At 36.3% G+C, this 16,087-nt stretch overlaps 1 protein-coding gene across 1 annotated transcript; it reads left to right on the plus strand.

Annotated features, from left to right (window-relative positions):
• The first annotated feature begins 6,474 nt into the window (after positions 1 to 6,474).
• Positions 6,475 to 15,656, plus strand: LOC121960960 (MICOS complex subunit MIC26-like). Its single transcript, XM_042510866.1, has 7 exons — positions 6,475 to 6,492; positions 6,882 to 7,006; positions 8,353 to 8,479; positions 11,926 to 11,980; positions 12,183 to 12,278; positions 13,059 to 13,150; positions 15,555 to 15,656. The coding sequence occupies exons 1-7, from the start codon at positions 6,475 to 6,477 to the stop codon at positions 15,654 to 15,656; spliced, it is 615 nt and encodes a 204-aa protein (XP_042366800.1).
• Positions 15,657 to 16,087: the final 431 nt, after the last annotated feature.

Genomic DNA, 16,087 nt, shown 5'->3' on the forward strand with positions numbered 1-16,087 from the left:
GTCTAGTCTGAACAAGGTTTCTCTGCTTGAGATTTCATCGCGTTTGTTAATCTATTTAAAGGCGTATCGTTAATCAAGGTGCTCTTATTGAAAAATAGGTTAGTGAAAGCCAAAACTATTTCAATCAATCAAAAAATGCCCTATAAAGTATATAACTGCAAGTGAAATCGTGCAGTCAGGTATATAAACACACTATTAACACTATATAAACTGTAGTGTAGCTCATTTTATAGCCAAATATACCAAGCAGATTTTAGGAAGAGGCCGTTACTCAGATTTTGCAGATGCTGCTTCGATCTGCTGTCAGATTATTCATAAATTCGCTTCCAGTGCGTTCCAGCTTTTAGTCCCAATTCTGCTCTTTACTCCCAGAAATCCACCAAACTGCTCATGTTCATACAACATCTGTGTCTTACTGCGCCCCTTCTCCTTCCTCTCGTGTGTGTGTGTGTGTGTGTGTGTGTGTGTGTGTGTGTGTGTGTGTGTGTGTGTGTGTGTGTGTGTGTGTGTGTGAGAGCTGAATGATTGAGAGGAAAAACATAACACTACATGGCGCACGACGGTTCATTCTTCAGATTTCATGATGACGGTTTATTTTTTGCGAAGGAAGGACAGATCTCGGTGTCAGAGCAGCTCCGCGCGTCACTGGCAGTGCTTTACTTACTCTTCATATACATTCCCAGCACTTTATTTTTTTGGGTTCTTGTTGTGGTTGTAAATGTGCAGATTTACCAGCTATAACATTTCAAAGCAGCTGTAGTGTTACGACATGATGTAATGTTACAGACATTCAGCAGCGTCTGAAATTAACCTTTTGGCTGAAATTAATTTAAAAAATGTACCCGCCATAAAATATACAGCTAGTTAAAATATTTAAGAAACACTGGGCCTCGTGCAGGAACATTTTCAGATTCTTGTGTTAATCCAGGAACAGTTCATTAACACATCTATCTGTCAGTAAGGTGTATTTAAAGGAATACTTTGCTCCCAAATATTAATTTGTATATAAGTTACTCATGCCTTGTTACGTTCAATTTGTGAAAAAATAGAAAATGTTTTTTCTTGCATGCATCCACGGTGAGCGGAGAATCCAAAAACAGAGAAAAAAAACGTGATAAATGAAGTTAGCAGCAAAACTACATCATACATTTGTTAACAAATTTGCGCAGAATAATCAGAGTCTCTTTAATCTAGTTGTATGTACTTCCAAAACTCATATTTTCAATAAAATATTAGAGTTTCAACACTTTAAATAAAAAAGTCTCGTGCACGGCGAGCAGTGGATTTGTGCTGTTTAAGTGTTTTAAATTTTATGGTTTATTGAAAATGTGTGTGTTTGGGAAGTACTGAATGGATAAATTAAATTTAGATTATCAAGAATTTTTTTTGGATTCTCCGTTCACCATGGAGGCATGCAAGGAAAAAAAAGTTTGTCTTCATTAATTCAGTGTCATACAGGATGAGACATTGATGTAAAATGATCATTTTGGGGGTGATGTAATACTTGAAAGGGTGTATTTCCAGGTATATCCAGTATAACCGGGACGTAGCGGCTGTGAGTGGGGACATCCTCGTGTTCCCAGGGTCCATGTTGTTTAGAGAGATCTGTGCACCAACAGTGGAGGCAAATTGACGTCTTAAATGCAGTTTTAATGGTCAAAATCTGTTCGGCCACTTTGGACATATAAATGTTTAAAGTCAAGAAAACTGTCTGACGTGTAAAGTTCGAGGGTTTGGGTTTTGAAGAGCGTCGAGTCGATAAGTCGTCCTGCAGGGAAACCAAAGCCAGAATAAATGTTGGCATTGTACGTTTCTGCAAACCACAGCTGTGTTACATTTGTACGTTTTTTGTCGCAGATATGTAGAAGCTTTACGTTTCAGCAAAGCTGTGGTTAAAGTGTGGTTAGTTTAAGGTAGAAAAAACACTTATCGATGTTTAGGAAAAGGTCATGTTTTGGCTCAAAATGTCCATTTTTTGTGGCATTATCCTCACAACAAATGGAGTGTCTCTGTAAAAAAAGCAGCTGCTTTTTGTAACACTTTTGCTGCTGGAAAAATGGGGACATGTCACTAAAAAACACAAGTTTTGTTTCTGAAAAGCTGCTGGAAACAGCACTTTTTTGCACTATACCAGCTGGCAGGTCCTGAAAAGGCACCGCTGTAAAGGCAGCTATGACTCACTTAAAAACAACCGATTTTGTTGTTTGCTGGTGTCACACAGACAGTGATCTGCAGCTTCGTTGTCTCACACAGTCAGCTCATATATCGCGTCACCGTAGAAACGATAGGATTATTTATTTATTTTTATTTAACCGGAAAAACCTCTTTACATTGAAAATATTTTAACAAAAGTTGCACACAGACATGGAACAAAAGTACAAAATCAAAATGTAAAACTCCAAAGCAACAATATCAAACTCAAGAAAACAAAGTTACCACAAGGAGGGACTAACAGTATGTTAATATACGCTTTAAAAAAACCATAAAAACACGACGATTCACAGACCAGCTAACATGCACCCTGACATTAACACGTAGAAGAGGACGTATAAAAGTCCTGCAGCAGATCTTTGAAACAGCCTCGAGAAAGTGATGAGTGCAGCTTGAAATCTTTCTGCAGAAAACTCATAAATGCAGCCGCCTTTATGTGTGATACATATGAAACTTAAAATCTAACAAACATGTAGTTTGCAGATGTGCGATGCCAACATTTTCTTCTGCATAAATTAAACATTCAAACTGAGTAAAAAAGGCATCACGGAGAATATGAAAATATCTCCCTAATGTGTCATATTAGGAGGATATTTTGGGGAAGAAAACGACCCTGGGAGCAAAGATAAACTAACGTATGTCCACCAAAGCTGAATTGTTACCAGCATTTTGCGCCATCCGTGTTAATTTCAGACGTTGAATTGTGCGCCGAGGGGCTTCAGTCATGTCCGAGTTATTCAGCAGATGCCAAATTTCTGTTGTCACGTGCACCGTGCAGCTTTCAGCAGCCCTGTGGATGTCTCTGACCCTGTCCTCTGCAGACATATTTATTTCTCCTCCATGAGCCAACTGTGAAAAGGGCTAGAGCACATACCGCTGCAGTTCTGTCTGCCAGCCGTGTATTTAAGTTATTTATTTTCTCAAGTATTGCTTTCACCGAGCTATGCAGTAACAGTCGTGGGGTTATTTATTACGAAAATTTTCATTGTGAATTCGTGTTCTCAGAATTGTACTTCTGTCTCCTTTCCTTGTCTCGTCCTCGGCCGTCTGTCCCGTCCCGTCCTCCTCCAGCAGCGCTGCGTGTGGCTCGTGAACGGATGCTTTTGAGAGCGCTCTTTGTTTTTGATGAGAGGTGATGAGAAGGCTTAACGCCGAGCTTTTAAAGTCGATGAACGGGTGCAATTTAAAATGTGTCATTTTTTCAAGTTACGGTCTGTTTATCACAGCAACAAACTGTATGCAAACTGTCATTCTGCAGGTTTTCTTAAAGACAAACTTGTGTGTAGGCGGCATGTTTTTGAGGTACCATCCTTTTATTTCGTGCTCCTTCTGCATCAGCGACGTCCCTGCTGTCCACAGAAACCTCCGAGTCCTCATCCTCAGTGCTTTGTGGCCTCTGGTAGAAATCTTAGATTGACTCCCACGTTAGCGCCTCCTCTGCAGTGAGAAAGTTGTGTGTTTCACTGTCGTATTCGTTTTCAGGAAATACTGTAAATGCAGAAGAGCTGCAACTGATGATTTACTCATCGGGTCTGCAGCCGTTAACATCTAAAGAAGCATATGTGGCCCCCAAAAAACAAAACGATAGCTGTTCATATTTGAGCTTTGTAACTACGGTAACACAGCATACTGAGTCTGAATTCATTTCTGTTTTGCAGTGAGAGCAAACAAATCTGTCCACGCTCTTTTACTCTGCATTTTCCTCCAAGACTTTTTCTTCTTCTGTTTTTTCGATATTGAGACAAAACTATTGTAGCCACCGCTATTGAAATTCTACTAAATTCCACTAAATTTATTTTTTTTAAAAATAGTAAATAATAACTATTATAGTAATAATAATAATTTCCCTCTGCCCAAAGCGATGTCTTCAAATATATCTTTTTTTGTTAGTCTGTAAAATGATCAAACAGTTTTACAGTTGCAGAAGATGAGAATCACCTAAGCCATAAAGAAGTGAGAAATTAAAATGAAATTGTAAAAAAAAAAAAAACAACAACAACTAAAGGTTATTTATTTCCATTTCCATTTATTTCATTTTTGGGAACTGACGCTTAAGAGCCACATGCAGCTCCAGTTCTCCAGTTACCTCCCCTGATTTATGCATCTAAATGTTCAAAAAATAATGAAAAATAATTTCCTTCAGCTCAAAGTGATGTCTTCAGATGATTTTTGTTGTTGTTTTTTTGTCTCTAAAAGTAAAACATCTGTTATTTACTGTCCAAAATGACCAAGAAAAGCTTTTGGACCTCAGATTTAAGGATCTGAAACCAGCAAATCTTTGGTACTTTTGTCTGAAAAATGTCTAAAAGCAGTTATTAGATTATAAAATCTTCCCAAACGATTAATTTGCAGTAATGGCTCTGTAGCTTTATGTCATTATGCAGACTTTTTGCCTTTCTGAGCTCGTTAAAACCTCGCGCAGAAGCGTTTCTTTCACATTTTACTCTACTTTTCAAACATCTGCATTTTTTCAGGTTCAAAACATTTCACGCCCCAAACTTTTTGTTTTTTAAGTTCTTTTATTCTTGTTTTTGCACTTATTTTTTTTCCCGGTCGCATTATTTTCAACAAAAATCTTCTAAAAATCCACACAAATGTCTCAAAAATAAGAAACGCAGCAATGCTCACTCTGTCAGAGGCAGGTCTTTGTGGGAAACAAACCTCTTTAACCCCGCGCCCCCTCCGTCTCCTCCGTGTCGCTGTTTTCTCTGCAGCTGATCTCATGATCATCGCACCTCTCGCTGCTCCTCCTCCTCTCATGTTGCTGTTAAAAGAAGAAACGTGTAACCGATAAAGTACTACTGTCCTGATTTATGGCACATCCAGTCATAGCGCAGCATCCTTTAGTCCACCAGTCTTCAGTCTGTCAGTAGGAAAACAGAATAGAGGATTAAATTAAAAAAAAACATACCTTGCTGCAACGACTGTATCCGAAAAAGAACGTAAAATCAGATTAATGTATCTTATAATCTGAGTAGAAACTCTTTGGAAACGATTTGTAACTTCTTTCCAGAAATAAATGTTCATATTGGTCAACTTTCAGCTGACGGCCTGTGTGTTTTTCTATCTCTGTGTGTGTTTCTGACTCTTCTTATGTTTGTGACTCAGTTCATTATCGACTTTTTTCCTGTATTTTTATTCATTTTTTGCTTTCGCTGCATAGATAAACGCAGTCATGCAGGAGAAACTTGTGTGTGTATTAAAGACAAAAACATAAATGTGAGTATTTGTGCAGCTGCATCTTATGGCATTTTTCACATTGAATAATCTGTCAGATATTATTGACTTTTTTGACGAGCCTCATGGGTCAGAAAGAAGTTAAAAACGCTCATCACAAGTTTACAGAGTCCATGGTGTCGTCTGAAAATGTGTTGTTTTGTTTAACCAACAGCCCCAAATTCAAATATCTTTAATTTACACGAATATGAAACAGAAAAGCAGTTCACAGGGTTTTATTTTTAGTTGACAAGGGGTTAAAACAACTGAAATAATGTTTGCAGAGTTGTTTTTGTGCAACATCAAAGTGACAAATACGTTAATACATTCATGATTAATATCCAATAATATATTACTCTAAAATCATGAGTACTTTTCTTAACAGTTTTGACAGCAAAATTAAACTGTAAAATGCATTCATTTTATAACTGACAGGCAGAAATAATTGGTGAAAAAGCTATTAAGAATTTTAAAAAATTTTATTATGAATTAACAATTGTCTGTACGTTACTGCTAAAAGGTGTAAGATTGTACAACTTAATAGAGTCTGAATGTACTAAACATTATTTTGAATTGAAGAGTATTTAGGCTATATTTATGTATTTATTCACTTAATTATTTATTTATTGATCATAGTGTTTATTCATTTCTTTATTATTTACAATATATGCACTTAGTTTTTATTGCTTAATTTTTTAAAAGAATATTTTAGTTTTTATTATTTTTAGTATTATTTTATTTATAGAAGAGCATTATTTGATTTGGAGACCATTGAGGTTTTATTTATTTATCACAGTTTATGCACTTTAATTTTTTTTTTTTTGTTTATTTGTTTTTTGTTTAATTTCAAAAACTTTATTTTATTTCATTTCTATATATATATATTTTTTTTTAAATTCATATATTCAGTGTTCAACCCTCAGATGTATTAAAAATATTCTGTATCTGTTTATCCACTGTCTCTGGAGAGGAGCAAACCGCGCATGCGCCTTTTAGTGCGTCACACCTCCGACTTGCCGTAGAAAAGCGAAAGTCTCCTGTGTCAGAATGTCATATGTCAAACTGGTAACTATTCTTTGTGATTTTCACCTTTTTAGCACCTTTAACTGTAATTGCATGTTAAACTGTAGCTGTTATGTTGTGTATCGTAAGTTTATTGTGTTACACGCTGATTTGTTATTTAAAAATAAATGTTTAAACGTCGCTAAATTAGTCAACAGCTGATGTTAGCATGTCGCTAGCTGATGCAGCTAACCTGTCAGTTATAAAGCGAATTCTGCTTTTTTTAAATTTATTTAACGCGACTTTAAAATGTGTTTAATATTCTTCCGGTGGTTTAAAATGTCTGAATCATTATATACGTTGTTTTAATTGATATAACGGTTTAATTTGGCGCTTTACTCGTTAGTTCTGTCGTCATTAACAGGGTGTGTGTTGTGTCGCTTTGCCGCCAGGTGTCGCTGTGTGTCGCAGCTCCAGGTGTGGCGGCGCTGCTGAGCGGCTCCGTGCAGGCTGCCGCTGCGGCCGGCGAGGCGAAGAAGAAGAGCCCGCAGCCGGCTCTGAGCATCGATGAGGTGAAGTCATCAATATGTTATTATCTGTCAGCAATCTTATTTTTACAGAAAAGCTTCACTTTATGTTTGAAAGGGTGGGATATTTACGGTTTTAACCCTTTAAAACTTCAGCAAATTGGCTCAATTTCTCCTTAAAACATATAACTGAAATAACTGAAAAAATTACACTAAATTTTTCTTTTTTAATTCACCATTTATTTAGTGCATATTAACTTAAAGCAACAACAAATAAAACAACAGATTACAACATTTGAATATAGCATCCATGTGTAATATGCTATATTCAACTTATCACATGGTAGAAACAAGAACAAAATGTACATTTATATTTATACTTTGTGCGAGTGTTTAGATATATTTATTTTATATTAGTACTTTTGTTTAAATTGTATTGATATATTTCTACACTTTCCTACTTCTTTTCAGACTTTTGAATGGGAGCATCTGTAACTAAATTGTTGATTTCCTCTGAGGGATCAATAAAGTATTTCTGATTCTGATTCTGAATAATAGAGTAGAATAAAATATAAATACTTTATTAATCCCATGAGGGAAATTGTTTTGTTAGAGCAGCGACTGATAAAATATTTGTTAAAAAGGCAAAATAATGCAAATAAATATACAAAGGAAGGCACTTAACATAGAATAGAATAAAAAGACATAACAATAATAAAAATAAAGATATATACTGTATGTACAGAGAACAAACAACAAAAAAAGATTAAAAAGAGCAAAGATGCATAAAAAAAGGAAACATAAAACAAAACAAATAAATGAACAACTGAAGCCTTAATTGCTTGGGTTAAATTACATTTCATGTAAAAGTTTGAAGAATGACTTTGTTTCAGCGTTATTATACTTTCTGCTCATGCCTACACACATACTCTTTATTTTTAATTTAAAGCCTTTTTATTGTTTCCTTTCCTTTCAATAATAACAATAATAATAATAAAATGTCAATTAAATCTTGTTATTTAATATCTTTTTTATGTTATTTGTTTGCATTATATTCTTAAAGATCATCATATGATTGTGGCACTGCTGTCCTATAAAAAAAACAACAAATGTCTTTAAGTTTTGGTGTTGTGAGAAAAAACAGGCCTGTTTTTTGTTGTTTTTTTAAAAAATTTTGCTGATCCAAGAGGGTTTTTTAACGAGTTTATTCAGCTAAAGAAGGAGGAAAATTTTCTGTACACGTAAAAGAACACTTCCTCCTGTTTATGATAGGCCGTCGTGTGTCCCCGTTATGGTTCTTTCCCTGTTTTGAATCATAACTTTGATGTAATCGTTGTGCAAATGTAACTCAGAGACGACACTGATGTTCGCCTCGTTGTTGTTCGTTGTGGTTCAGCTGCCGTCGTTTGTACACCAGCCCCGAGGTGGACTCTCGGTATGTGGAGCCGGAGGCCGGACCGCTGGAGCAGAGCGTCGCATCGCTGAGGAAATTGGCAGAAGAACCGTACACAAACCAGTGCCAGGTGTGTCCATCATACGTCCCGACACGAACATGTCAACAAAGAAAGTTTAATCATAGCAGAAGAAACGAGTTTGGGCTGAGCTGGAACATATTTTTCATATATTGAATTAAGGGTGGAGATGCTCTGCCTCTTTTTTTTGTTTCGCTGCAAAAACTCAACCTGAAAATCTGCTTCTGTTTACCTCAACCTGAGACGCACTGCAATATAAATAAATTAAAAAGGTAATCAGGGCAATTTGCAGATCACAGATATAAACAAAAGCTTGAGCAAGAAGGTTTATATTGTTACACACGGAAATTTGACCTCAATTATGTAGTAAAACGTTACTAAATTAGTTAAACGACTCGTTCTAAAGTAAGAAAAACACAGCTGTTCTTATTTTCAGGTGATTATGCACAAAAGAAAACAAACTTATTATATTATTTTCAATTTCTGCCAATAAATCCCCCTAAATCTTACACAGTGGAGCTTTAAAGGTGATGTTTAAATGTGCATGTTGAAACCTGCAGAACCTGCAGCAGGTGTGTTTGCATCTGACGCTCACTGACACAAAAATTTCATCAAAGCAGATTAATTATAGCACAAAAAATTGGGTTTGTGCCACTGGAAAATATCCAGTTAGTTGGAATTGAGGGTATAGATGCTCAGTTTCTGTGTAAATGCCCGACTCCATCAAACAAAATCTCTTCAGTTACCACGAGTCGTGACCTGCGAGAGAAAGAAAAACATTATGAATGAGGGACTTAAATTTCAGTTTGCACCGACAGTCGCACGTTTTCCACAGATGTTGTGGGAAATATTGTTGCATTTCTGAACTGTCCAGAAGCCCAAAAATTCCTCTTGGATTTCACAGAGCTCAACTCCTCAGTTTTCATTCCTGATGTGCGGCGTCAGTGTTTTTGGTCAGCTGCTCTGACTTCCTGCCATCACTGCAGAAAAACAGCCACACGAGACGAGAGGCGAGGCAGCTGATGCACGTTTATCTCTTTTGTTTCCAAAATAACGACATAAACGAAGAGAACCACAAGCAACCAGTTAAGCAACGAGTTTCTGTGAAGCTCGTTATTATGAAATGTTGGTGTCTTCAGATTTGTTTTTGTTATGTTGATGATTTCGGTTGAAAACACTCCCAATAAAAAAAACGTTATTGTAACTGTCACAGACGCGTCACGTTCTCACGTTTTCCAACCGTCAGTCTCATCCTCGTGCACCTGATTTGGCAAAAACGATATGAACTCAACGATGACCTGATCAGATTTTGTTGGTCAAAGGTCGCGGTGACCTTTCGCCCGTCTCATTTTCGTGATTGCAATATCTCAGAAGGACTTGAGGAAGTTTCCTTAAATTTGGCACAAACGTCCACTTTTGACTCAAGAACCGATTACAATCAAGAGTTTGTAGGTTAAAGTCACTGAAGTGTCACAAAAAATGTTTTTTGGCAATTACTCAAATATTCATATTAAAACAAATTTCACACAAATGTTTAATAGATATGATGATGAAGGTCTGGGATTTTGTATCTAAAAGGTCACTTTAACGTGACGTAATTAACGCGTGCTAATAACCAACCAACATTCCCGTCTTTAAGAGGCTTCAGGGGGTTAAATTTTAAAGCCAAAATAACGATTCTGGTATCATATGAAACTAGCAGATTGAGGGAATCCAGTGATACTAGCTTCTCGTAAGGGGGGCGGACTAACACGCCAAAGTTCGGCTAAATTTGGTGATGGTCCCTTGACCTCTGAGTGAAAATGGGATCAGTCGGTTCCCACGAGTCTCGTCTTTACAGACGCGCCCACTTTATGCAGTTTTTACCGTCATTTGTTTCCTAATCGAGACAATCTGGTAAGAACTGCTTCACTTTGTTAATGTGGACTTCAAAACTGTTTTTAAATGCAAAATAATGTGATTAAAAACGTGATTAAAAGATGCGATTAATCGTGATTAACTATTGAAATTTCCCGATTAATCGCAGTTTAAAAATATAATTGTTTGACAGCCCTGATCATAACGTTGTGCATGTCGATACTGAACGGCTGAATCAGGCATTTGATTTGAGTTATTTGATTCAGTTTTTGTCACAGATTTTTGATTTTTTAAAATATTTTTTTTGCAGAAAAAGGCCAGGCTGCAATGGAGAAAGTCGAGGTAAGTGACATGTAAAGATACTGCTTGTTTGTTTTTTTGTTTTTGTTTCTTCTTCTTTTTTTTGTTGTTGCTGTTTGGGGTTTTATGAGGAAGTGTATTTTTACACACTGTGATAAAAGCGATACTTACCGTGAGCGCAATAATTAGTCGTGCTGAGTGTGCTTAATCTCGTTTTTGTGTTTTTATTTTATTAGGGTTTTAAAGGGTCCGTCTTTTTTTTTTTTAAATATAGATTCACAAGTTTGACAAATATGAGAAACAAGCTTTTGTACTTTAACATGCTGCATATTTTTTCTAAGCTCTCCTTTTCATATGTGTTTACAAACTGTTTAGTTCCCTAATATTCATTTGAGTGACTCCATATCTGATCTGTCTGTAGATGATTTGAAGTGCATAATACAGGAGTTCTGTTATATTTTGAGCAGTAATTGGTCACTTTTCAGTTGTTTTATAGACTTAGATCTGCACAAGTGCTGTAAAAAAAAAACCAACAAGGGGAAAACATCACAAACCATAAACCTGATTTTGCACGTCTGCTTGTTAACACTGAAATTCTGAACATCTTCACCCTGGAAGAGTTTTATTAGGCCCATTTTCTGTCTTAAAATGCAGTTTGTATGTGAACAAAAGGCTAAAACATACAGTGTTTCTAGTCCAGCTGAAGACTGAACCCAAAATCTAAAATCTGAGCCTCACAGCCGTGAACACGTTAAGCAAACAACAATTCTGCAGACAGTAGACTATTTTCACACTTGTTTTTATGTGAAGTCACCTTTTATATGTCTATTTATTTATTTATTCATCTTTTATCTCTTTTCCTCTTCTCAGTTTGCTGCTCTGACTCTATTTTTCTGCTCTTCATCCCCCTGATACCCTGTTCTCATCCTCCTTTCAGTCTTAAGTTACTTACTTGTTCACCTGTTTCTTTTTTTTTTAAACTAGTTCTGATCTTGTTTTATCCCCACTGATATGATTTCATCTTCTTATATTATTTTTATCATTTTTTTTGTTTTATTCTTACATTAGATTTTTTTTATTTTATTAATTATTATTTTTATTTATTTATTCCTGTATTTGATATTCTCTTGTTGAGCATTCGTGTTCACATTTTATTCTTTTGTTTGATTTCTTTAGACCTTTCTCTGTTTGGCATGTTTTTTACACATTTATGTTTATTACTCCCAAAGTTCCTGCTATTATTAAAGGTGCTGTATAAGTAAAATTATTATTATTATCAATTCTTTTTGTATATTTTATGCCACATAAGAAAATATGTTGTACTGTATCTCTCTTTCCAGCAAGTTTACAAGACTGTGGAGCCCACAATCAGCACCTCCATAACAGCAGTCACAGGTGAGGAAGCCGTCAGTGCAACATGTCACATAATCATGAGAGCTCGCTGCAGACCCCCAAAAATGCAGTTTGACTGAACTGTTAAAAAACAAAAAACTTCACGGTGTAAAAATGGTGGAATTTCCCTTTAAAGTCGTTGACAGGTGATTTTCGGATGTTTCAGTACTTGTCAGTCCTCTTCACTCACTGGTTGATTTTTCAGATGTGTACCAGTTCCTCAGTGACCCTCCTCCTGACCTCTACCCCAGTGTGGCGGTGGTGGGTTTCTCCGGCTTCCTGGGACTTTATTTAGCCAAAGGTAAACACACACACACACACACACACACACACACACACTGACCTGCATTACCTCACAGAGCAGCAGAAAGATCAAACCCGTTACAGAGGTAAGGTGATTTTAAGATAATATGACGAGTCCTACCGACAGATTCTGCACCTGAACTGGCTCCTGTTTAATGCTAAATATGAACATAGACCTGCACACTACCCAACAGTCATGGCTGCATATCTATTTATGACAAAAATACCAAAGAAATAAGAAACTATTCATATTTTTGAACACAGGCGTATTTCTGGGGTGGAAATCTGGAAGAGAGTTTTTTCACTTCAGGCTGCTGTTTGCTCGCATGTTTGTTTTGTTTTTACTTCTCAAGTCTTTTTGTGACAGTTTTCCGTGTGCTCTTCCTTTAATCCAGGAGCATTTTCTCTGTAGGGAAACAACAAAAGCATCCTTAAATTAAGTGCCACAATTAAATAGACCAGCTGACATCAGCTCGATGTGTCTTTCTTTTTATGATCATCTGCTGCACGTGTGTAGTTTAACATACGCCGCATGTTCACGTCAGGGAAGCACATGCTGCCTTCATGCTGCTGAAGTCGTCTCTCTGGTTTTGGATCATATTCCTGCTGGAACATGTAACGTAATGAAGCATGTAATTAACAGGTCGTCTTTAAGTTTGTCTCAGGTTTGTCTGAGGGGGGGAGTCAGTGTCAGACTGTCAGAAAAACGCAGCTGTGACAAACTGTGACGAGGAAACGTTAAACTGTGCTGTTGGTTAAAAACGTGTTTCTGTTTCAGGCTCCAGAGTGAAGCAGCTGCTGTTTCCTGTTGGACTCATGGCTCTGAGCGCCTCCATGTTTTACCCTCAGCAGGCTGCGTCTCTGCTGAAGGTGAGTATGTTGTTATTCTGTCGGATCCAGGGTCCTTAAAAAGTCTTAAAAGACATTGGATTCATTAATCTAAAAATAAGGTTTTAAATGTTAATAAAATTACTTAAATCAATCTTTCAAAAGGCTTAAAAATGGAAAAATGAGACGAGGGATTTTTATAAATCCATAGAAATGTCCTAAAATCAGATAAATGTCCGAAATCTTAAAAACATCGTAAAATCTAAAAAAATGTCCTAAAATCCTAGAAATGTCCTAAAGTCCTATAAATGTTCTCAAGTCTTAGAAGTGCCCTAAAATCGAAAAAATATCTTAAAATCCTAGAAATGTCCTAAAATCCTATAAAAGGTCCTTTAGGAAACATACACGGTGATGCTGCTGCTGGCCCCTGGCCCCTTTTTGTTTAAGTGGCCCCAAAGCAAAGTAAGTTGCTCCGTAATACTTAAATAAGAAAAATCAGCCTTAACTTTTAATTAAAATCTTGAAAAAGTCTCAAAAGCTTCAGATTTAAGCGTCTGTCGCCTCTGGGCGCCCGGTTTTAAATTTCACCTTTTCACTTTGTCACACCACAGGACATCACATCTCTGCTGTGACCCAAAAAATAGATTTTCTAGATAGTTAATAAGCCGACAAAAACGACAATATAATAGAGGAAAAAAATAAAGCCTCTTCATCTGTTCGACCTCCCAAAATAAAGCCTGGAAGCAGCTGTGAAAGCAGCAACAGTGAACCGTTTTTCATGTTCAGGGACAAAGTTCCTGCTCAGTGTTTTTGGTGCAGCACAAAGTTTATTTCAGGACTTATTTAGTAAAGGAAAATCCCGCCTCGCCCTGTAACCTGCAGCTCACGCTGACATCACGTAGATGAAAAGTTTCCAGGCGTTAGTCAGAGCGAATCAGCGACGGAGCTGTGAGCGTTTCCTGTCAGGAAAGGGCTGCGCTCTCCTGCAGGAAGTCCTGGCTGTGAAAGTGCTTGTATTTCCCGCTGATGTCTGGCTCCTTTTATTTACTGTATTTCCACCCAGAGAGCCGACAGGCAGGAACACACACACACACACACACACACACACACGCACAGATACGGAGAGAGACACACCCAGACGCGTTCACACTCGAGCTCACACCCAAGCAGAGGGTGCAGATATGAAAACGCACGAACCGACCAGATAAAACGACACGCAAGTCAGAAGATTTCTCTGAATTTCTTTCAAATAAAACCAGTTTATTTACGGGTTTAAATTTTACATATAGTGTATTTGTTCCAGTATTTTTAGAGAATCTTTTTTCTTATAGTTTATTGTAAATTCCCTAATTATGAATTTGGGTCAAAGACGAGACGTGCATATTTTTTCCACAATATTTCTATTTAGATTTTCCATATTTTAAAACACAGCTTTTGCAGGCGTGTAACATATAACGTGCAGTTGTGACATTATACAGAATAAAGAATCAGAATCAGCTTTTTTGGCTAACTACGCTCACACAGACGAGGAATTTAAAATCAGTTAAATTTGCTCTCAATGTACAGGAATTAAACAGTAAATATAAAAGGAAAATAAAAGAGAAAAACAGGAAAATATAGTTTTAAATCCACATATGTACAAGCCCTAATGCAACATTTTTTTTGTTTTTTAAAAACAGTGCAAAGGGTCATTTGGACGAAAAGAGTTTGAGCAGTTTGTGTCGAATCTGCAGCGATGTTACCTTTTTGATAAAATAAAATAAATAGACAAATAAAGAAAGTCATTGTTTAACCCTTTAACAGGCATTGTAACCACACGGTTGACTTTTTTTTTTTTTTTTTTTTTTACCGTGCATTTAACACAGATTTTTTGTGATCTTGTGTTTTTATCAATGACAGTTTGTTTTTTAATATATATTTTATACAGATCTTTCTCACTAGATTTTTATTTGTATCTATTTATTTTTGTAAGTTTATTGTATGTATGAAGTTACTTTTATTTTTAGATCTATATGACATTACATTGACTTTTATGCTTTTTACAATGTATTATACATGGAAAAAATATTCTTATAAACTGAACTTGAACATATTCTATGGTCTATAATGTACAATTTTTTGCAAATGCATCTCTTAGTGTGACTGTTAAAGGGTTAATGTCGGTGGCCGTGCCATTATTCTGACTGAGTCCCGGAAATGGATTAAAATATTCTTGAAAAAGTTGCGGAAAAGTTTTGAAAATTCTTTGCTAAAAATGTGGAATTGCAGATTAAATGTGCGTTAAATTAAGATGATGAGGACGCTCTGAGCTCTCAGACCCGTTACAATCATCCGTCTCTTTACGTGCGGGTTAATGTTGTTTTTAGGACGCTCTGAGCTCTCAGACCCGTTACAATCATCCGTCTCTTCACGTGCGGGTTAATGTTGTTTTTGGTGCTTCCACCAGGTGAGTCGGGACTCGGCGTACACCTGGGCTCAGCAGGGCCGCAGCACCCTGGAGACTCTTTGGAAAGAGCCGCCGTTCAGCAAAAAGAAGGTGAGTCTGTAGTTTTCTGAGTACTGATGATGAAGTTTAAATGGGAAGTAACGAAACAGACTTCCAAAATACATAAAAATAAGATCAACATATTAATAATAATAATAATAAACCATTAGTCAAATTATTTAGATTTTATCGTACAAAAAAACGTCGTTGTCTACGTTGATATTTAACTGTATATATATTTTACAGAAAGGGTTTATAATGAGTTTCCTCGTTTAAACCAGGATACACCAGAACATCAGGTTTAAAAACCCAAATAGTTTGTTGTGTTGCGATGTTACGATAAAACGATTTTTTATGGACCTAGATTCTGTGCCTGCATATTTTTTTTTATTTTAAATACCTCTCAATGGCAGTTAATGTACTCCATTTTGCATAGATATACCAATTTTTTTTATTTGATGTATTTTTTTATTTTTTAATCTATTATAAAAATA

This window comes from Plectropomus leopardus, chromosome 21 (genome assembly GCF_008729295.1).
Source record: "Plectropomus leopardus isolate mb chromosome 21, YSFRI_Pleo_2.0, whole genome shotgun sequence".
In the NCBI taxonomy this organism is placed as follows: domain Eukaryota; kingdom Metazoa; phylum Chordata; class Actinopteri; order Perciformes; family Serranidae; genus Plectropomus; species Plectropomus leopardus.

What these genes read in the sequence shown, in the direction of transcription:
- LOC121960960 (XM_042510866.1), top strand. An exon ending in CTGAGCATCGATGAGGTGAA is followed by an intron (nt 7,007 to 8,352) that starts GTCATCAATATG and finishes GTTGTGGTTCAG; the next exon opens with CTGCCGTCGTTTGTACACCA. An exon ending in CTCCATAACAGCAGTCACAG is followed by an intron (nt 11,981 to 12,182) that starts GTGAGGAAGCCG and finishes TTGATTTTTCAG; the next exon opens with ATGTGTACCAGTTCCTCAGT.